The sequence below is a fragment of the Dermacentor andersoni genome, chromosome 11, assembly GCF_023375885.2.
Source record: "Dermacentor andersoni chromosome 11, qqDerAnde1_hic_scaffold, whole genome shotgun sequence".
In the NCBI taxonomy this organism is placed as follows: Eukaryota; Metazoa; Arthropoda; class Arachnida; order Ixodida; family Ixodidae; genus Dermacentor; species Dermacentor andersoni.
Window position 1 is genome coordinate 13,345,528 of NC_092824.1, and position 22,874 is coordinate 13,368,401.

At 51.0% G+C, this 22,874-nt stretch overlaps 1 protein-coding gene across 1 annotated transcript in view; it reads right to left on the reverse strand.

Annotated features, from left to right (window-relative positions):
* The window catches only part of LOC126517910 (arylsulfatase B-like), a 307,571-nt gene that overhangs the window by 105,074 nt on the left and 179,623 nt on the right, over window positions 1–22,874 (reverse strand). Inside the window, exon 7 of the mRNA XM_050167739.3 lies at window positions 12,961–13,087. Coding sequence (XP_050023696.2) covers window positions 12,961–13,087 — 127 coding nt within the window. The remainder of the gene's footprint in view (window positions 1–12,960; window positions 13,088–22,874) is intronic.

Genomic DNA, 22,874 nt, shown 5'->3' on the forward strand with positions numbered 1-22,874 from the left:
GTAGTCTGGGTTTGCAATGTAGCGTACAACTTTCTCTTGAAGCATATATATTTTATTAATGTTCGTTTTTGTGGTAGTGCCCCAAACCAAGAAACAATAATTTAGGTGGGATACGGAAAAGCCCATTGTAAATAATTAATTTTATATGTTCGGGCAGAAAATGCCAAAATTTTGCAAGAACTCCCGTGCACTGTGCCAGTTTACTCAGAATGAACTGAACTTCAGTGTCCAAGCTCGTGGTCTTGCTAAAGATTACTCCTAAAATCTTGACATTATCTACAAACTGTACATGTGAATCGCCTATGTATATCTGTATATCGGTTTGAGTGGGAAACTCTTGCACTGAATAGAACCGCTTTAGTATTTTTGTGTTTATGAGTAATGAGTTTGCTTCAGACCAATCCTTATGTTTATCAAGAGCATTGTTAATAACAGAAACCAGAGATTGTATGGAACTACCTGTGAAAAATAAACTTGCATCGTCAGCATAAATTACAAATTTCGGCGGGCTATCCGTCAAAACAAGGTCATTTTTATATAAAATGAAGTTATATATAAAATGAAATATAAAAGTAGAGGTCCTAAAATACTACCCTGTGGGCCACCAGCAGTAATAGCTTGAAATGGAGATAAATGTGACCATATTTTAACGCATTGTACACGATGACGTAGGTACGATTTCAGTAGCTCAAGTCGAGTGCCACGTATGCCATAAAGGTCTAATTTGTTAAGTAAGGTATTATGATAAAGGTGACCGAAAGCCTTCGAGAAATCTATGAAGATGCCGATGCACAATTCTTTATTTTCAAAAGCGTTAAGAATAATTATTGAGACAATAAAGCTGATTTGGTAGATTTACCTAGCAAAAAGCCATGTATGTGCTGTTAATAACAATTTAAATCTATTGAAAAATTTCATTAACCGTTTTGCAAGAATTTTTGCCAAACCTTTCGAAAAAAGAAGTAAAATGGAAATCGGTCGGTAACTTGACATGCTATTTTTATCACCACTTTCATACAATAATATTACCTTAGATTTCTGCATCTGCTTTGGAAAGGACCCGCTTGATAAGGCAAGGTTACAAGTATAAGTTAATACTGGTGCTATTAGAGTGAGGACAAATTTTACAGGTGAGATTTCAAAGCCATTACTATCACAAGACCTGTTGTTCTTAAAGGAAGTAAAAATACTGCACACTTCAGTGTCATCCTTAGGTTCCAAAAATATAATATTTCTAATCCGTCGTATAGTGTTGCAAGAGAAATCTGAGCTCAAACCGGTATTTATAATATTTTTGAAAAACGTATTAAATTTCTCTACAAGTGCCACACCCTCAATACGTTCACCTTCAAACCAAAGCTCTTTAACTCCTGACGTGCTCGGTTTAATATTTTATTAACTTTTTTCCAAACTTGTGCGCTACCATCACAGAACTCCCTGTCAAACTCATTGTTTCTTTTTTCGTTTTTGATAAAAGACTTTACATTATTGCGGTATTGATTAAACTTGCTTACATCAGCAATGGACTTGGTCCTCATAAATTTCTTGTATAACTGGTTTTTCTTTTTAATCATTCTAAGGCAATCTCGATTTATCCATGGCTTACGACTTCTAGTGGACTTTTTTACAGCTTTCTCAGGGAAATGATCATGGCATACGCGTTTAAAACAGGTGATGAACATCTGATACGCCGCATCTGCAGTCTCAGAAGAAAATACGTCATCCCAGTTTTGATTTGAAAGAATAGAAAAAAAGGACGCGAGGGTGTCCGGAGTAATATCTTGCCCAGTATTCTGCGCTGACAAGTTGTGTTGTTTATTTGTGGCACATTTCAGGAGCACATAAATGGGATAATGGTCCCTGATAGAACTGTGTAATACACCTGAAAGTAAGCTACTAGTATTTACGTTAGAGATAAATACATTGTAGTGAAGAGGAGGACGATGAAGACGGCTCTTGTGTCGCTTGTGCGCGCGGTCAGCGTTCGTGTACTGTCGGCGCAACTAGACTGCGCCTAGGGTCTCGTACTAAATTCGCATATTACATTTGGTGGAAGGTGCTGCACTCCCCGACCTCACCCTGGAACTTCCCAGCCGAACTTTGAGAACTGTTGGCCTAGTTGCTCCCAACAATCCGCTTGGAGCGTCCGCCACTCCTATCAAGGGCGGCGCCGTCAAGCGGCAGCGGGACCCTCCTGTTTTTAGCGGATCTGGTGAGACTGTCGTGGATGATTGGCTCTCTACCTACGAGCGCGTCAGTGATCACAACAAGTGGGATGACCCGACAAAGCTACGTACCGTCATCTTCTATCTTGCTGACATAGCGAACCTCTGGTTCCACAATCATGAGCGGGAACTGCAAACCTGGTCCTCTTTCAAAACAGCATTCGCGGAAGTTTTCGGTCGACCAGCCTTGCGATAACTCCGTGCTGAACAGCGCCTACGCCAGCGCGCTCAACAGCCCGGCGAGACTTACACCAGCTACATAGAGGATGTCGTGGATATTTGCGCCCGCGTCGATTCCACGATGAGTGAAGAGGACAAGGTGAAGCAGATCCTCAAGGGCATCGAGGACGACGCATTTCAAATGCTCCTGGCGCGAAACCCTACTTCTGTCGCTGCTTTCGTCACTCTTTGCCAGAGCTTCGATGAGCTGCGTCGACAACGGGTCCTTGGGCGCAGCGCTGTTGCACATGGCGACTCTGTCTCGGGTCTCACGCTTCGCTCCCACTCCACGCCAGCAGCATCGCTATCTGTTGAGATTAAAGATTTCATTCGTGAGGAGGTCGCGCCAGCTGTCTCTGCTGCCACTCAACGAACGACCTCCCCAGCCTGACACATCTCTGGCTGCTCCCATTAGGCGGGCCATTCGCGAGGAACTTGTTGGGTTTTTACCTTTAGTTCAACCCTGCCCTCCCGTGGCTTCACCTCTGACCTATGCCGAAGTCGCCGCGCGACCTGCGCCGCCTACGTTCGCGTTTCCTGCGTCAATGCAACTTCAAGCTGCACTTCCTCCTGCGTCGCCTCCAATTCCGTCTCGACGCCCAGTTGAGACCCCTTGGCGTACACGCGACAACCGGCCCATATGCTTCGCTTGCGGTATCGCAGGCCATGTCGCGCGCTTATGCCATCGTCGCATGCCACTGCTAACGCTGTTGTCGCAACGCCTGGATATGGCTATTCCGATTATACTACTGGGCATGCCATGCTTCCCAACCCAGAGATCTCGCCACCTCCACGACGCCCTGTCAGCACCCACCGGCCGTCATCACCGCGTCGTTGCTCATTTTCCCCCTTACGTCACCGCCAAACACCTAGCGAGGGAAACTAGTCGCTTCAGTTCCGCAGGCACGAACTGCAAGCTTCGCGACTTCTACAAGGCCTGCACAGTCGCCACGCAATTTATTGGACGTTTTGGTCGAAGGAATCGCCGAAATTGCGCTTCTTGATACTGGGGCTGCAGTTTCTGTTATCGACGAAAAGCTTTGTCGTAACCTCCACAAGGTCACAACGCCGTTGTCTGGCATGCTTCTACGCACCGCGACTGCGCAGCATATAGCCCCGCTTGCTCAATGTACTGCAAGGGTGATCATTGACGGCATTGTCTATATTGTTGACTTTTTCGTGATGTCTTCATGTTCACATGACATCATTCTCGGCTGGGACTTCTTGTCTCACCACCGTGCCATCATCGACTGTGCCCTGGCCGAAGTGGCGCTTTTTCCGCTTGCCGATTCCCCGCTGCCTGATCCTTCGGAAGATAAAGCCTCCAAGCTCACCGTTGTGTCCGTTACGAACATACCACCCGAAATATCTGTGCTTGTGCCCGTCTCTGCGAGCCGCACTTTAAAGAAGGCAGACGTCAACTACTCTGTAAAAGAAAAGCAGTGCTTGGTCATTATTGGGCTCTTGTCAAATTTTGTCCATACCTATATGGTCGCCCTTTTGACATTGTCACCGACCACCATCCCCTTTGCTGACTGTCCTCGTTGAAGGACTCGTCAGGTCGCCTAGGCCGATGGGCACTTCGCCTGCAAGAATATGACATCCGCGTTGTCTACCGATTGGGCACAAAGCACTCCGACGCCGATGCTCTTTCCCGATCACCGCTATTTTCTGATGTGGCTTCAGTGTCTCCGCTCTTCGTATCCATGTCAGCCTTCAACGTCGCTGATATGCCAGACGAGCAGCGTAAGGATCCCCTGCTTTCAGCTATACTGAATTTCCTCCACGACCCATCCGCCACACCCTCTTCTCGCACACTTCGTCGCCAAGCCGCTCACTTTGCTGTACGCGACAACGTCCTTTACCGCAGAAATTATTTGCCTGATGGTCGCAAATGACTCCTTGTGATAGCACGACACATGCGTTCTGACGTAGGCGCTTATTTTCATGCTGCTCCCCATAATGGTCACGCCGGCGTTCTCAAAACGTACACTCGGTTAAGGCAACGGTTCTACTGGCACGGCATGTATCACTTCATGCGCCAGTACGTACGCGCTTGCACGCCGTGCCAACGGCGTATAATCCCACAGCGCCCTCCTGGTGAGCTACAGCCGCTGCCCTGCCCAGCTCGGCCCTTCGATCGCGTCGGCATAGACCTATACGGGCCACTTCCCTACAGCTCCTCGGGTAACCGATGGATAATTTTATAGGTGTCGACCACTTGACACGCTCCGCCGGGACTGCCACACTCCCGGCAGCCTCTGCGCGCAAAGTTCCGTTTTTCATCTTGCGGAACTTCGTGCTTCGACATGGCGCACCGCGCGAACTGCTCAGCTACAGGGGACGTGTCTTCTTGTCCGAAGTAATCCAAGCCCTTCTCGCTGCATGCAGCATCGTTCACCGCAAGTCTACAGCCTACCACCCGCAAACGAACGGCTTGACAGAGAGGTTCAACCGCACACTCGGTGACATGTTGACTATGTACGTCGCTTCGGACCACAGTAACAGTGACACTGTTTTGCCGTTCGCCACGTAGGCCTATAATACGGCCACACAGCTACCACTGGCTTTTCGCCCTTTTTTCTGCTGTATGGACGAGAGCCCTCGTGTACTATGGACACACTGCTACCATACCGACCCGACGTTTCGGAATGCACGCCTTTGTCGGAAGCCGCCAAATACGCCGAGGACTATAGGCAGCTCGCCCGAAGCCTTACGACCGCTGCTCCAGGTCGTCAAAAGCTGCGCCGTGCCAGTGGCGCGCTTACACCACTTTTCCCGGCTGGTTCCCTTGTTTGGTTGTGGGTTCCACCTCACAGCTCTGGCCTTTCATCTAAACTCCTCGCACGCTATGATGGCCCCTACCGCGTCATAGACCGTCCCTCCGCTGCCACCTACGTTGTAGAACCTGTGACACCATCACCCGACCTTAAGCATCGCGGGCGTGACATGGTTCATGCAAACCGACTTAAGCCGTACTATGACCCCCTCATCCTACCTACGCCGTAAGTCGTCAGGATGGCTCCTCTTCTCTCCCGGGGGCCAATGTAGTGAAGAGGAGGACGAAGAAGACGGCTCTTGTGTCGGTTGTGCGCACGATCAGCGTTCGAGTACTGTCGGTGCAACTGGACTGTGCCTAGTGTCACGTAATAAATCCACATATTACAACATCAATAAGTGTGGCTGTCTGCATCGTAACGCGTATAGCCATCTGAGTCAGTACGCGATTACCACTCGATTCCACAGTTAGTAAAAGAGCTTCCTGCGCAGGAGAGCGTTTCAGGAGATCAATGTTAGTGTCGCCCCCAAGAATTAAATTGAACTTGTCGCTTATGTACCTGAAGAGGTGGTCTAGAAATTCAATAAAGGTATTTATGTCGGCATTAGTGGGTCGGTACAGTACGGAATAAATATAATTGTGATAACAAAGTTAAACATTCAACTTCGTTGCATATAAACGAAAATTCCGAAAGAACTTCACAGTCGAACATATTTTTAACTAAGATAGCAAGCCCACCCCCATCCTACGCGATCGATTTACAAAGAAGCTCTGATATCCGTCCCCTTTGTAAATTTGTTCGCCACATGTATACCATGTTTCAGTCAACATGATAGCGTCGAACTGGAAACTAAACTCGTCTAGAAATACTGATAGCTCATCTTCTTTGTGTCTAGCTGAACGAATGTTAAGGTGTAGGCAAAGAAAGCATACATCGGAGTTGATTTGAGTTATGTTGCTGACATCTCGCGGTGACACGTTCATCATTCAAGATAGACTGCTCAGGCTCGAGAAAACTGGAACAGTTTACAGACTCTTTACTACGTCATACGCGCTACGGATGTGCAAGACAGGAGATTTTTCCTCTTTTCGCGCATACACCTTGCCACCACGTTTCCAAGCAAAGCGCCAGTTTTTCACCATTTTTGCACGATTGCCATTCCGAGTAACTGCTTCATAGCAGGGCATATGTGCTCGTTGATGAACACAGGTTCGCTAGACTTATGACCGAAGTCACGCGTCGAAAGTTTCAGCTTTCCTTGCCTTCTCGAGCACAGTGTCACGCTTACATCGACATTTAAACTGGACAAGAATGTTAGCGAAATTCCAGTTTTTCGGTGGAACACGGTGGCAGAAGTCAATATCTGACTCTGAATTGGACTCACCAACAAGTCTACCAATCGGACTCAGGGTGTCAGGACTGATTTCACTCTGAGTGAAAGGCAAACTCTTCACCTCGAGGTTACATTTTCAGGAGTACTGCTCGGAGGCAGTGATGCGTTGCTTAAGCTGAAACACTTGAGGTGGTCACGGCGGTCATGGCGGTCAAAAGGCGGTCACGGGCGATTTCCCTAGCGTGGACACCGCGGGCGATGGCGTCAAGTGCATACTCACTGGTCGGTGTCGTGTGAACAGGGAGGGTTGTGTCGAGGGGCAGTGCTCGTTCTCGGCAGAACAGAAGGAAAAATGGGAAATAACCGGCGGTGTATTGGCGCGAGGAAATATAAGCAGATTTGACAAACGGTAGTGCGAGGTCCCAGTCAGTGTTGTCTGAAGGGACATATTTCGCGAGTATCTCTGTGAGAGCGCGATTGAGACGCTCCGTGAGCCCATTTGTTTGGGGATGGTATCACGTGGATAGCTTGTGCCTCATGGCACAGGACTGCAGGATGTCCGCGCTAACTTTTGATAAGAATGTCCGGCCACGGTCTGTGAGAAGTTGTCGCGGAGCTCCACGTAATGAAATCACGTCGCGTAGAAGAAAATCGGCGACATCTGTGGCGCCGAATGAATGGTTCTTCGGGAATGTCGACTGGTTGAAAGTACCCAGCAGGGAGCGTCGATGGTGTCTTGCGTCGCTGGCATTTTTCACACGCAGCTACGTATTCAAACGGAGCGATCAAGCCCTGGCCAAAAGAAGCGTCGGGGGATCCGGTCGTAGGTACGTGAAACACCTAGGTGACCGGGAGTGGGGAGATCGTGAAGTTCGTGGAGAACAGCGGAGGGAAGGTGCTCAAGGATCACAAGGAGTTATGCAGGGCTGTCGGGGTGAACGTTCTGGCGGTAGAGTACGCCATATCGTAGTGTGAATAAGCGAACGGAACTGCCGGCGAATGACGATTCCAGGCGGTCAATGATAATACGCATGGCGCTGCTCATCGGCGACATGGAGCAGTGGAAAAACAGAGAGAACACAGGCGTCGGTGTCAGTATCAGACCTAGAGGTCGCGTCTTCGACCGGGTAGCGCGAAAGGCAATCTGCGTCCTGGCGTTGGCGTCCCGACTTGTAAGCCACTGTGTGGGGATATTCTTGTAGTCGGAAGGCCCAACGACCGAGCCAGTCAGTAGGATCCTTGAGCGACGAAACCCAACAGAGCGCACGATGGTCTGCGATTACTGAGAAGGGCTTGCCATATAAATACGGGCGGAACTTTGAAACAGCCCAGACGAGAGCAAGACATTCGCGCTCGGTAATAGAATAGGTGCGCTCTGCAGTTGTCGGGAGCCGGCTAGTGTAGGCTATAACGCTGTCGTGTCCGTGTTGGCGTTGCGATAAGACGGCGCCGATCCCATAACCACGGGCATCGGTTCGGACCTCTGTAAGTGCGGAAGGGTCAAAGTGAGCCAAGACCGGTGGATTGGTGAGAATCGTGATAAGGCGTGAAAATGCAGCAGCCTGAGGGGAACCCCACGTAAAAGGCACGTCTTTCTTCAGAAGTTCAGTGAGTGGTCGAGTGATTGCTGCGAAATCTTTCACGAACCGTCGGAAATAAGAACACAGCCCCACAAAACTCCGGACGTCTTTAACAGACTGAGGTACAGGAAAAGCCATTCCTGCTCGAACCTTCTCCGGGTCGGGTTGCACTCCGGAAGCACCGACGAGATGGCCTAGGGCTGTAATCTGTCGGCGCCTGAAGTAGCACTTCGATGAGTTTAATTGGAGCCCAGCTTTGCGGAAGACGTCAAGGATAGCTGCGACGTCCTCAAGGTGCGTCTCAAATGTCGGAGAAAACACAAGAGCGTCGTCGAGGTAACAACGCAAGTTGACCATTTGGAACCTTGAAGCAGAGAGTCCATCATCCGTTCCAACGTGGCGGGTGCATTGCATAAACCGAACCGCATAACCTTGAATTGGTAGAGACCATCTGCAGTGACGAAAGCCGTCTTTTCTTGGTCTTGCTCATCGACGGAAATCTACCAATAACCAGTTCGAAGGTCGATGGACGAAAAGTATTTGGCTTCGTGAAGACAATCATGAGCGTCGTCGGTTAGTAGTAAAGGATAAACGTCCGTTTTAGTGATTCAGTTTAGGTGACGGTAATCAACGTAGAAACGCCACGTGTCATCTTTCTTTTTGGCGAGCACGACCGTCGACGCCCAAGGACTCGACGAGGGCTCAACAATGCCTCTGGCGAGCATCTTGTTTACTTCCTGCTGAATAACTTGCCGCTCTGCCGTGGACAAGCAATACGGTCGGCGGTGAATTGGAACAGCATCACCAGTGTTGATCCGATGCTTAACAAGGGATGTCTGACGAAGTGGTCGATTGTCAGTGTCAAATATGTCGCGGTAAGAAAGCAAGAGGCGATATATGGTGGCTTCTTGGTCAGGTGCGAGGTCCGGAGTGACCATGAGACGTAATGGGCCATCGAGGTTCAAGGCATCCTGCGGGTAATCAGGAGGATTTGGAGACGCGTCGGCTACACAAGTAGTGACGTGGTCGTCTGTCACTGACCGGAGCGTGGCCACCGCAATGCCTTCAGGTAACACTTGCTTCGTCAAGCCAAAATTGATAACGGGGAGACAATTCCGGCTAGTGGCAAGGGTTGCGACGGAGTGTGGCACAGAGATGTCGCGCGCCAGGGGGACATCACGAATAGGCACGACGACATAGTCGCCGTCAGGCACGGTTGCCGTTGATATTAATTCGACGAAGGTTAGGACTTTTGGAGGTAAGCGAACAAACGCTGCAGTGCCGAGGGTGTTCGGTTGTTCAGGGCGAACGTCTGAAAGAAGAGGAAGCTCGAGGCACAGCGTACCGGTCGAACAGTCGATGAGGGCAGAATGCGTCGTCAGAAAGTCGAGCCCGAAGGTTAGGTCATGAGGGCAACTGGTCAGCACCATGAATAGGACTGGAACTTGGCGGCGACCAACAGTGGCGCCATTGGTGACGCGTACGGCTCGAGTGATGACAGGCGTACGAACGTTTTTGAGGCGACGACATAGGTTAGCGCTCATTATGGAAACCTAGGCTCCAGTATCAATTAATGCCGTCAGCGGAACACCATCTACGTCTACTTCAATTAGGCTCGTGTTGGGGACGAACGTCAACGGAAGATTTGGACAGGACGAACGTGATGCAGCACTACCTCGAAGAGCTGCATGGACTAGTTTTCCCTGTGTCGCTTTGGTGAGGAAAAGCGGCGAGGTTGGGGTGACGGGGAGCGACGTCGTTGAGGCGACGGCGATCGCACGGATGAGCGGCTGTCAGGGGCATCAGAAGTAGGGTACAGACGGCGAGGTGAATAACGGCGAGCGTCAGCGTATGGGCGAGGAGCAGGGAATGAGCTCCAGTACGGCGGCATCCAGGTGGTGCGGCAGTGGCGGGATACACGACCAACGCGGTGGCAGCGGAAGCAGATCGGTTTGTCGTCTGGGGTTCGCCATTCAGCAGGATTGCGTGGTCTGGGAGCGAAATACTGGTCATTGCAGGTTGTGGACATGACAATGGGTGCCGAATCAGGTCGGGAGACAGAGCAGGCGGTAGGAATGCCAAGGTTTGCAATTTCTTGCTGCACAACTGCTTGAATAACGAAACTAGCGGGGGCCGCTTGGTCAAAAGAACCGTCAAGGGGTCGTCGATAAAGGGGGGCCAGAATCGCCGCTTGAATCTCACAGTGAACGATACGTGTGACGTACTTTTTAAATGGTCGTGTGGCGGTAAGAGCGGAGCGAGAGGACGTGGCAGGGGTGTTTGGGAACCGGGAAAACTGTGGGACGACGCGGCGGCTTTTGGCTTCCTCGAAGCGGCGGCATTCTTTGACGATGGTGTCGACGGTAGAAACTTCGTTATAGACGAGCATATAGAAGGCATCGTCCGCGATGCCTTTTAGGATATGGCCCACCTTGTCAACCTAGGTCATATGTTCGTCGACTTTCCAGCAAAGCGCGAGCACTTCCTGCATGTGGGAGACACACAATTCGATCGACAACTGGACACGGGTGGCAAGCTCTTTTCGTGCAGTCTGTTGGCGACCTGAAGGGTTGCCAAATAGGTCGCGAAGCCTCTCTTTGAAAATGTCCCAGCTCGACCTTATAGGTGCGAAACCATACACGCGGCGTCCCGTCCAGATGAAAGATAACATTGGCAAGCGCGATGGTAGAGTCCCAGTTGTGGCTTTGGCTAACACGCCCATACATGCTGCGCCAGTCGTTGACGTCAGCACCATTTCGGGCGGAGAATATCCCAGGATCACGGAGACTAGGAACCGTAACGTACGTTGTGGTTGGCGCCGCAGGTGTAGGTGGCGACGGGGTGGTTCCATCGGAAGCCATGGCTGAGAGGGACGACGGTACAGCCGCTTCGGAGCTCCGTGGCGAGGACGGGGAACGTTCCCCCTCCATCACAATCTTACGCGAAGGAAGGGTCAGTTAGACGAGCAACTATTTACAGGTTATATTTACAACAAACATTGCAGCGCTATGCTACACGCGTGTCATATTTGATTGTTTGAACAAGGCGCGTGGGCGCCATCACTCGAAAACAACTGGAGGAAGAACGAACTGGGCTCGCGTTGTGAATCTTACCGGTCAGCGCTGCAACCGCTGTTGTACACATAACTTGTAAATAGTTGCTCGTCTTTCTGACCTATCCTTCGCTTAACTATGTGCTTAGGTAGCTAATGCATTCAGAAGGAAAATTTGGCGTCAGCTGTTGTTTTATTGGAGTTTTCAGCCTGCTGCCGAAAGCGCTCGCTTTTAAAAGTAGGAGACAAATGGCATACACTTTGCCCCCCCCCCCCCACACACACACAAACACACATTAAGTACGCCTATACTAACGGCTTTTCATTGCACGTGTTCCAGCCTGTTAGCAAAATATTTGTGGCCGGGAACCAAACTACGTTGGAATATGCGAGTGTAAGTAGAATAAAAGTAGTGCAAGCTAAGCGCTTTCTTTTAGGTTGTGCTTATCGGAGCCGCGTTTTAAAGAAGAATATTACCTTCGAGGTGAACATCATTTACGCATGTTCTCCATCTGAAGTTGGGGACACATTGGTGACACATTAGTGACACATTGGTGACATATTGGTTACATTGTACATTTTGAAGTCTTGGGGTTAACCGAGGGGCCCGATTTTTATTAGTCATATCATAAGTAGCCGATGAACACTGACAACAAGGACAACATAGGGGAAATTACTTGTGCTCAATAAATGAAATAAAGAAACTATAAATTAATGGAAAATAGAGTGGATGGAAAAACAACTTGCCGCAGGCGGGAACCAAACCCACAACCTTCGCAATATTGAAGTCTTGTTTCTTAAAAGAACCAATGGAGCATTAGAAAAATATGTAGTTTGTTCGCATATACTCGGGGCTTTTCGGAGACTGCGAATGATCACGGATTAGGCGGTGAAGCCTTAGGAAGTCTGATAAAGCATGTAACTTAAGATATTTCAGGCATAATCTCTCCGTGGGGATCAGCTTTATGATAACTTTGCTCCAGTTTAATTATTGGTTAAACACATATCGCTGTTTTTGAAATATTAAAAAGCTATTACAAGGATTCAAATTTACAAATAGTGATTATTCAATACAGAGGCTGAATCGAATAAGACAATATTTCATTGCTTATTCCAAAGTACGGAATAATCTCACACCCCCTACAATATACTATGGTAATAATGCTCTAAAGCAAACAGCTCAAACTACAGCAGCTAAATGAATAAATAACTACAGTAAAACCTTAAATAATGAAATTTAAATTGCATTATTTTTTTTTCTTCATTTAACAAAGTTGCTTTGATTCGGCAAGACATGTTTTTACACCCTAGTGCTTTGACAGCGTCGAAGCAACGAAGTGCACTCCAGGCCTAAATGCGGTGAACAGGGCAGACAATGCCAGTTTCAGTGCACATTTTTCTGTTCACGAAATTGCCGGTTGTAGTCTGAGCATCGCAAGCCCAGCGTTGACCGCAGCATAAGGCGCGAGCTGCTCAATCGCAGCACAGTTGAAATATGATCTGTCTTCCCAGAGCACCCTTCGGCTCGAATTGCTCAGTCCTTACGAATTCCACGTAGGCAAAAAATTCGTAATATTACCTATCACTACAATAATTACTAATATTCTTCTGAGTGTTCTCAGCGTTTTCGGTTACACGAGGTACTAAATTTAGCAAAATAATTCTAAGCCCCATCGTCTTCGTTAAATCGAGTCTCAACTGCAGCCGTCCTAATCAAAACCAGCAGTCACAGGGCTGACGCCGACGATTCTTGCCGTAAGAGGTACTTCACCTGCCAAGAGTCTCCGCTCCTCGTTTTTTATGTGAGAGAACTTCTTGATATTCTTCATCGGCGCCTGAAGGTGGCCTTCAGCGTTGATGCCATGTGCCGCGTGGTGCGCTATGTACAGGAACAGAGGCTGCAATGGAAAGATAAAAAAAATTGCCGAGGTTGAAAGCGGTTAAACCCATTTTGTCCTGGGACAGCACAGTTTCGCTTGGTTTGAGAAAGAACGTCAACAAGTACCACATCTACAATCCGCCTTTTTTTTCATTTTCCTGTGCTACCCTCTGCCGCACGCCGATGAAAACGTTTTGGAAGGGTCCCGCGGCTTTCGCCGGTTGATTTGTGTACCTGAGCTCACGTTGAGTGCGCATCGATATTGCGTTTTGTGGATCACGAATCATTATGAATGACTTCTTCGGGACAGCATGTCGTTCCTGAAAGCCATGTAGCACCCACCGACTACTGCGTGAGCAGGCCTGAGTGCGGCCGGTAAAGGCACGCTGAGTTCCGTTTGGCGACACGGCTGCCTTGGAATTTGTCACTGATTTCTGCACTTTGACATCGCTTTTTGTATTCTTTTCACACATTATTTAGACATTTCGCATATTCAAGTAGTCTTCGAGCGCAGCCTTCTGCGTCAGATTTATCAAAGCGGTGCACTTGCTTACATCGACATCTACAGCCGCAGATGATCGTTGTTATCGTCAGATATTGTAGAAAAGGTGCATCACTGATATGAAATAGTGTCAAAACGCAGCAAAACATACATATCTGTGCATATGTGACGTGTTGTTCCACCTTGAGACGACTCAATATGCGCGGCCGAACCACTGAAACACGGCTAGTATGTTCCAGATACCATAATACGGGCTGTTAATTTATTTCTGATTCTCGCCTTTCCTTAACTCCATCCTACTTACAGTTTTAGGGTGCCATAGAGCATTATTAGAGGAAAGTGTACTCGCATAAGTGCTCATTTGTAGTCCGTGTTGTTCTTTCACGAGAACGTCCGGATGCCATCGCTCACACGGCGTTGGTATAACCGAGCGAGGTGTTTGTTTATGCTGCTGTGTAGCGAATACGCAGTTACTTGTTTTCCGCTCGACGCAGAGGGCGTAGCAAGCATGTGACGCCCCCTCAGGCATAATGTTCGTTCGCCGCCAGGTTCGGTGGCCTGCCAAGCTCGGCAGGCAACGTTGGTCACCGCACCGCAATAAACACCGACGAGCGAAGCTGCTCGGGGTCAGTCGTCGTTCAGCACCACCACGCTGCGGGGCGTCCGTCTAACGGAGGATGCCTCGAGCCCTCCCTTGTTCACAAACCCGCGTAGATCGTGGCACTGGCGACGAAGATGGGATCCTCGTGACACTACTAGTGTAGCAAGCATGTGACGCCCCCTGTGTCCAGCTCCATGGAAATGGGGTGCCCGCAGATTTCGACGGTCTGCATGTACGGCGACACAGACGACGGTACAAAGCCTGTGTGCCACATGTCGAAAATTGGAGGGTCCTCGGCCAGGACGTGGAGCCTGGCCGCGGAAGAACTTGAGCCTGCTGCCGCACGCCCCCGCCGCATACGCTTGCGACGGCTACCCTGGCCGCGGGCTTGTCTGGTACCTGGGCTTGAATCAGGCTGGTGCTGCTGCTATTTGCTTTTCGTCCGCCCCCTTTGGCATACACGTGCCAGGTGCCCAGTTTTCCCGCATGTAAAGCATGGTGCTCGAGAAAACTGCTACTGGCACTGTGAGGGGGAGTGGGCCCCATCACAGCGACCGCATGTAATGCCCTTTGTCGCCAACTCGTTGACCGCGGCTTCCGCCAACGGTGAGCCAGTCGCACGGGAAATCTCGGCGGCGTCCTTGGCGGCAGCTTCCATTGCCAGCGCTGCCTTCACAGCGTCGTCCAACGAGCGGTTGGGAAGCTCCAGGAGCCACGTCTGCATGGCGGTGTTGTTGATGCCGGAGACGAAAGGGTCCTGGAGCAGCGAGTCCAGGGTCCCCGAAAACGCAGGCACTCGCTAACCCTCTTAGCGCAGCAACGAACTGCCCGAGGGTCTCTTTTTCCCGGCGGCTCCGGTTGTGGAAGCGGAAACGCTCCATTAGTGTGGATGGTGCTGGGTTAAAATGCAAGCGCAGTATGGCGAGCAGCTCACCCAGCGTCTTAACGTGCGGCGTGGCTGACTTTCCTAGCCCCCAGTGTTGAGTACTTGGGACATGTCATTTCCCAGGCAGGCCTATCCCCTGCTCCCCGCAAAGTTGATGCTGTGCTCAAGGCACCTAAGCTCCAGAAAAAGAAGGAGCTTCAGAGCTACCTAGGCCTCGTTAACTTCTACAGGAGTATTCCGCCGAACCTGTCGAAGCATCTACAGCGGCTCCATCTTCTGCTTCGAGATGGTCAACAATAGGTCTCAAAGAAGGAGCAGGACCAGGCCTTCCAGCGCAGCAAAGAGCTAATCACCAAGGCCCCCGTGCAGGTGCACTTCGATCCTGCTAAGCGTGTTGTCCTTACCGTAGATGCGTCGCCGTACGGTGTGGGAGCCGTCCTTGCACACCAGGACAACGATGGCCAGGAACGCCCTGTGTTGTTTGCTTCTCGACGGCTTCATGCTGCAGAGCAACGTTACAGCCAGCTGGACAAGGAATGTTTGGCCCTCATGTTCAGTGTCGAACGCTTCCACCAGTATCTGTGGGGCCGGAAGTTCGAGGCGGTCACGGACCACAAGCCGCTGTTGGGGCTACTGGGGCCTGACAAGGCAGTTCCTGTGCACGCATCACCTCGAGTGGTACGCTGGGCCTTGAGGCTGGCAGCTCACAGTTACCAGCTGGTTTACCGTCCGAGAAAGGACCTGGGACCTGCTGATGCCCTGAACAGCCTGCCCCGGCCAGAGGTGCCTGATGTTGTGCCAGAAGCTGCTGAAGTGTTCATGCTGGAACACGCGTGCCCGGAGGTGCTCTCCAGATGTGCGGTATCTCAAGCGACCAGCCGGGACCCAGTCCAGTCTCAGGTGGTCAAGGCGGTGTCCCGTGGAGAGGAATTGGTGCAGCAGGCCTATAGCCACAATGCCGCTGAGCTGAGCTTGCAGCAGGGCTGCCTACTGTAGGGTTCTAGGGTGGTGATCCCATAAAGTCTCCGGTCCAGGGTCATACAGTTGCTGCACGCGGGTCATCCTGGCGTAGAAAAGACCAAGATGGTGGCCCGGTCCCATGTTTGGTGGCCTGGCCTGGACCAGGACATCATTCACTTGCTGCAAAGCTGCCAAATCTGCCAGGAGCATCAGCGAGCCTCGCGTCGTGTGGAAATCGCCCCCTGGCTGTTCCCACAGAGACCCTGGTCCCGCCTACATGTGGATTTTGGGGGCCCTTCAAGGGCCATTACTTCCTGGTGGTGGTGGACGCCTTCTCAAAGTGGGTGGAGGTTCTACCTGCCGCCACTCCATCAGCAGGCGCGACCATTGCAGCGCTACGGCAGGTCTTCGCCGCCCAGGGGTTGCCGGATGTTATCGTGTCCGACAATGGTCCTGTTTTCGCCAGCACAAAGTACCTGGCCTGGCTGGCAAAGAACGGAATCCGCCGAATGATGGTTCCACCGTACCACCCTGGTTCAAATGGTGCAGCCGCGCGGGTGGTGCAAACCATCAAAGACAAACTCAAGAAGAGCCTGATTCGGGATTTGCGGACTCAGATTGGCCGGATACTATTTCAGTACCGGGCCACGCCCCACGATGTTACTGGTCGTGCCCCCTGTGAGCTCCTGCTGGCTGGGATGGTGAAGACACCCTTGGACGTCTTGCATCCGGACCTTCGATCCCCAGTGCTCTTGAAGCAGCTGAAGCAGAAGCTGGCTGCTGACCAAGGGTGCTGTCCCGGACCTTCGCCAGAGTCGTGAGCCCCAGTTTCCGCCAGGAACTTCCGTCCTGGCCCACCGTGGTCTGCCGGACAGGTGGTGTCTCCTGCCAGCGCCTCATCGCTGCTTATCCGCATGCCAGGCAGAGCCATGTGGCACAGACGCGCCGACGATGTCAGGCCTCACCTCGGGATCTGGCCAGCACCCTCGACTGCCACTTCTGAGTTCCAGCCTGCAGGAGGACTAGCGGCTGCACCAGTCGCTTCTAGCGTAGTACCACCCACTTCGGAGGCGGCAACCGTAGCCAGTGGTGCGGCACCAGTTGGACCGGTGTTGAGTCCAGCACCACTCGCAAGACCGACCACTACAGACCCTCCGGATGGAGCGAGGCTGGCTCAGGCAGCGTGCTGCCTGAGCCAGCCTCGCCAGCCAGTCCGCTGCGGGGAGTCCGTCTAATGGAGCGTGCCTCGAGCCCTCCCTTGTTCACGAACCCGGGTGGACCGTGACAGAGGGAAACATCGCCTCTCTGAGACTGAGAAATGTGTCGGCAAAGCAACTCGTGCCGACCCGCCCGTGTACGTACGGATGCGATCGACAACCTACAGGTATGGTGACGTACAGGTGTTGGCCCAGCGCTGTGTCGCTGCTTACCGCTTATTGTGTACGCGCAGTGCGAATTGAAGTGTAGTTGATTTCAAATCGCACAAGCCAGAAATGACCTATAAATGCAGTTTCGTTCGACCTAACTGATTACATATAACTTCAGGTCTGTCGGTAGCGGCTGCGCGAACTCGATGGCACTAGGTTAACCTTCGCTGAACAGAATCGACATTGGCTCAAACTCCATGCGCACGTCTTGAGAGGGCTGAAGCTTGTTCATTTCAACTTAGTAGGCGTGCTTGACTCGTTTTGAGGACGATTAATTCTATATACAAGCGAAGACGATGGCGCTATGGTGTTGTCTGTTCGACGGCTGATCACACGGGGTTCGGTAGAACGATGGTCGGCACGCTGATTTTGCCGGTGCCATCGACAAGAAAGCCCGTCGCAGTGCAACTCGCGCTCTTCGGTGGCAACGTTGTCGACGTGGCATGATAAAATCGTTTCAATGACACAAAATAGTCGGTCAATCGTTGGAGTGAGCGTCCTGTTGGTCTCGTACCGACCCAGTGTAGCCGCGCCTTACGAGTACGTGCAGTCAGGCACGTGCTGCCACCACCAGCAAGTGAGGTCCGACGCTGCAAGAAGACTTCGTCAGCAACGTGATGTACTTACGTGTCACCCAAGTGTAACGCATGGGTTTTTCGTTAAATTTACTAGCCATCAATGAAAGGCGCGTGCGACTACCTGGCTCACGGTGCAGTCCGGACAACTCGGACGATGCCTTGGCCGCTTTCTCTTTTAAAGTGGCGTTGCAGTCTTACGGTACGCACGTTTTCTGCACCGCAAGCGACGTCGAGCAACCAGTAGACTTTCAACCGCTTCGAAGCGGTACACGGCACAAGTGTTTGCAGCAGCGCACGTCCAAGCACTTCTTATTTATTCGGGGGACTTGCCGGCGCGCGGCCACACGCGCGACCCTTCCAAAATGTTTCGCGACTAATCCGCTAGGGCAGGGCGCATGCGCCGTCGTGCCATGAAAAAGGCTTGCACCACAAGACAACAAACACACAGACGCTGCTCTGCGCGGCAACAGCAGCGAGCGAGTTGACGACCTCCATGCTGCTTCTCACTTCAACGCGAACTACGCGTCGAAAGCACAGCGCATACGAAGCTACCAGCACTCGGCGCACTTTGCCCACATCGCAGATCGCTTTCAAGATACGGGCGCCCGTGCGCCGTGCGCAGGAGCCTCCGGCAGTGGCAGGACAAGTTTGAATGCCAGATTTACGGAACCAGGCTTTTTCTGGGTTTATGCAGGGAGTAGTAATCTCTCTAAAATGCGCGCTTAGCTGCGTAGATAGATGCAGCTTGCTTGGTATAAATTTCGAAGCAAGCATGCAAGATGGGGGTGGGGGGCTAATGCAGAGAAAGCAGGGACATTAACTGTACACTTCATCTAGTATACATGGTTTAACAAACAAATTTAAGCAAGGTTCAAAAATGTGTTGAAGGAGTCTTGGATGACGCGATCCAATGAATTCTGTTGGCTATTGTACGGAACCAGTCACACTATCTTTTGTAATCCTAACTGCATAATTAAACAAGATGAATTAACCAACTTCGAAAGTGCTAGCTTTAAAGCAAAGTTCCCAATCAGACACCAGTAGAGCATTAAGGAAAACATCAAATTATGCAGCTTCTAGCTTCGTACTTGTTGCGTCATATTATTTTTCTGCGTCCTGTAGAAAGACCACGAAATATGAAAAAAAAAACATGTCTCAGCGTGTAATGGGAATAACAAATTATTAGACAGCTATATGAAGTGCAGTTATTATTTTTATCAACTGCAGCAGCTGCGTCAACTGCTGTAAACGTTAGCTTACTAACTAAATTATTTAACAGGGATAGGCGGGCTAGTTGGTGGTCGATATTGGAATGCATCATGTAACCGCGCAAACAACAAAGGACAAAGAAGAAAACACACAGGACAGGCGTGTGTTTCCTTCATTGTTCTTTGTTGTTTGCTTGGTTACATGATGCATTCCAATAACAAAATTAACAAGTGCGTTGTCACGCGCGCACATGCAAACACGAACCCATCTCACTCCGTTACCGCGGATGATTGCTGTCAGAACGCTGGCGCGTGATGAAGAGAGGCAACAGCGAGGGCGAATTCCCCTTCGTGCTGCCTCTCGCTTCAATGCGAACCAGAGGCGCTATAAGGTAAAGCAATTCCAAACTTTTCTATTCCACTTTTGCGATCAGCCTTCCGCGATTCATCAAAAACATTTTTTTCCACCCCCACTTCGCCTGTCTGCCACGCGACGTCACGAAAACTGCGACAGCTCCCCCTCTGATATGAAGTGTACACACTGATTAGGCATGATTGGACCGAATGAAAGAAAAATAGTTATTTCTCATTCGACGCATTTTCGGCATTAGGCCACGGCTATTGGTCAAAAGTTTTCAGCTGCAGTCACTTCACCTGCCTGTCAAGCGACGTCACACAACCGCGAAAACTCACCGCGTCAAAGTAACGTGTACGCTTTAAAGATGCATTACTATGCAGAACAAAACTGACTGAATAGTCGTAGGCTGCCCCATTCCGAAAGGAATAAAGGATGGCTGCCGCCAATCGCTCAGACCCTGGCTACTGGAACCTGCCGGAGAGCATGCGTTTATTGGCGTATTATGGCAAAAAAGTCCGGCACGGCTGTGGACGACTCGAAGGATGCAGACAGGAAGGCGCAACAGCGTAGGCTTAACCAGTTACACCAGGGACAGCGTCTAGCCCGAGCCCCACTTCAGTAGCGCTGGCAATCCGGCTGCGGAGCTCTGCACGGCGCACTTCGTCCTTACAACTTCCCCCTCACTGAAGACGGAGCCGCACAGGAGGCCTAAAGCGTCGTGAGGACGAAGGGCTCGTGATACGGCTTGAGCCGATCGACGTGCACAGTTTCGCGGCCTGGGCGACGCAGGTCCGTACGAGGCATCAGAGTTTCGATGACGTAGTTCACCGGAGAAATTTGGTGTAGAATCCGGTAGGGTCCATGGTATCGGGATACGTATTTGGAAGAGACACCTGGTGTCGAAGTAGGAGGCACCCACAACCAAACGAGAGCGTCAGGTGAAAACTGGTGGTGACGAAATTTCCGTAGCGCTTGTTCTTCCGTTGTAAGGGAGCGAGCTAGTTGCCGAGATTCTTCTGCATACTGGGCGGCTTCGGAAACCGGTGTACCCTCTGATAAGTCGGGACGGTAAGGAAGAATAGTGTTAATGGGAAATGATGGTTCGTGGCCATATAGAAGAGAGAAGGAAGAAAAGATCGTCGTTAACTGGGGTGCCTTATTGTAGGCGTACGTGACATAGGGAAGGATGAGGTCCCAGTTGGTGTGATTGGAGGCGACATACATCGAAAGCATGTCGCCAAGAGTTCGGTTAAAGTGCTCTGTCAATCGGTTTGTTTGCGGGTGAAATGCGGTGGCACAGCGATGAATAACGCGGCATTCTGCGAGAAGTACTTGAATGACATCGGCGCGAAAGACGCGGCCTTGGTCGCTCAGGAGTTCGCGGGGAGTGCCGTGGCGTAGAACGAAGCGTTTAAGCAGGAAGGAGCCAACGTTACGAGCCATCGCAGCTGGTAGGGCGGCTGTTTCTGCATACTTCGTGAGGTGGTCTGTAGCTACAATGACCCAACGATTGCCAGCATCTGTGTCGAAACCCGGTCAAAGGGTCGCGAAGGGCACGGCAAAGGTTTCATTGGTTCAGAAGAGCGGCAAGGATCAGGCTTGCGGTGTTGACCTTTTTTGCAAGAGCGAATGTACTTTTGCACAAATGTGTACATACCGCGCCAATAAAACCTATGACGTAGTCTGGTGTAGATTTTGAAGAGACCAGGGTGTGGGCACTGGGGGTCGGCGTGGAAAGCAGCGCATACATCAGTGCGGAGCTGCCGGGATATTACAAGCAGCCATTTCGGCCGTCGGAACTGTAGTTACGGCGATAGACGATTCCGTCGCGGATGGCAACGTGTGAAGCTTGTCGGCGTAACGCTCGGGATGGTAGACGTGCAGGTGAATCACAGATGTAATCTATCAAAGATGAAATCCAGGAGTCCTTGCCCTGCTCCAAAGCCATGTCGACAGAAGCGAATGGGAGAAGTGGGTCGTCTAGGACGGAGACACTGACAACGTCGGCGTGGACAGGCGAGTGCGAGAAAGCATCGGCATCGGCGTGCTTGTTGAGTGGTAGACAACCCGGATATTGAGACAATGAGATATTTAGACATTGAGACTCCTCTTGGATTATCAGTGCCCACCGGACTAGGCGGCCGCAGGGATCCTTGAGAGACGACAACCAGCAAAGTGCGTGGTGATCTGTAACGACATCGAAGTACCGGCCGTACAGGTATGGACGTAGGTTTGTGATGGCCCAGATGATCGCTAGACATTCCTTTTCCGTGACTGAATAGTTTCAGCTTTCGTGAGAGTGCGGCTCGCGTAAGCAATGCCATATTCTTGACAGCCGGGCTTTCGCTAGGCGACCACAGCGGCAAGACCAGCACCGCTAGCATCCGTATGGATTTCTGTGGGAGAAGTTGGGTCGAAACGGCGCAGTATTGGTGGTGTTGTGAGCAGGCTACGTAGCGTCGCCATGACATCATCGCAAGCCGGGGACCACGCGCAAATATTGGGGTCCCCCCGAAGAAGCTCTGTCAGAGGTGCCATAACCGAAGCGAAATTTGGAATGAAGCGGCGGAAGTACGAGCAGATGCCAATGAAACTGCGCAAGTCTTTTGGAGACGTTGGCCCCTGTAATTTTTTAATAGCATGGTGCTTAGCGGTATCAGGGAGAACGCCGTCCTTCGACACATGTCCGAGAATTGCCAGCTTGCATGCCCCAAAGTGACATTTTTTCAGGTTTAGTTGGAGGCCAGCGTGATTTAGACAGCGTAATACCTGCGCCAAGCGATGAAAGTGAGCGGGAAAATAGGGTGCAAACACTACTATGTCATCCAAATAACACAAGCACCTGTTCCATTTGAGGCCTCCAAGAATAGTGTCCATACAATGCTCAACCGTCGTGGGCGCGTTGCAAAGTCCGAATGGCATCGCACGAAATTCGTATAAGCCAGCTGGTGTGATGAAAGCAGTTTTAGGTTTATTGTCTGCAGCCATAGGCACCTGCCAATAACCAGAGCGTAGATCGAGGGAGGAAAAGAACTCTGCACCTTGTGAGCAGCCTAGGGCGTCGTCGATTCGCGGCCATGGATAAACATCCTTTTGTGTTATTTTGTTTTGGCGACGGTAACCCACGAAAAAGTGGATCGAGCCATCCTTCTTTTCAACTAAACCAACTGACGATGCCCATAGGCTCTCGAACGTTTCACTGATACCACCCTTCAGCATGTCATCCACTTGCTCATCAATGACGCGTCCTTCTGTCAACGATACGCGGTATCGTCGCTGCCATAGC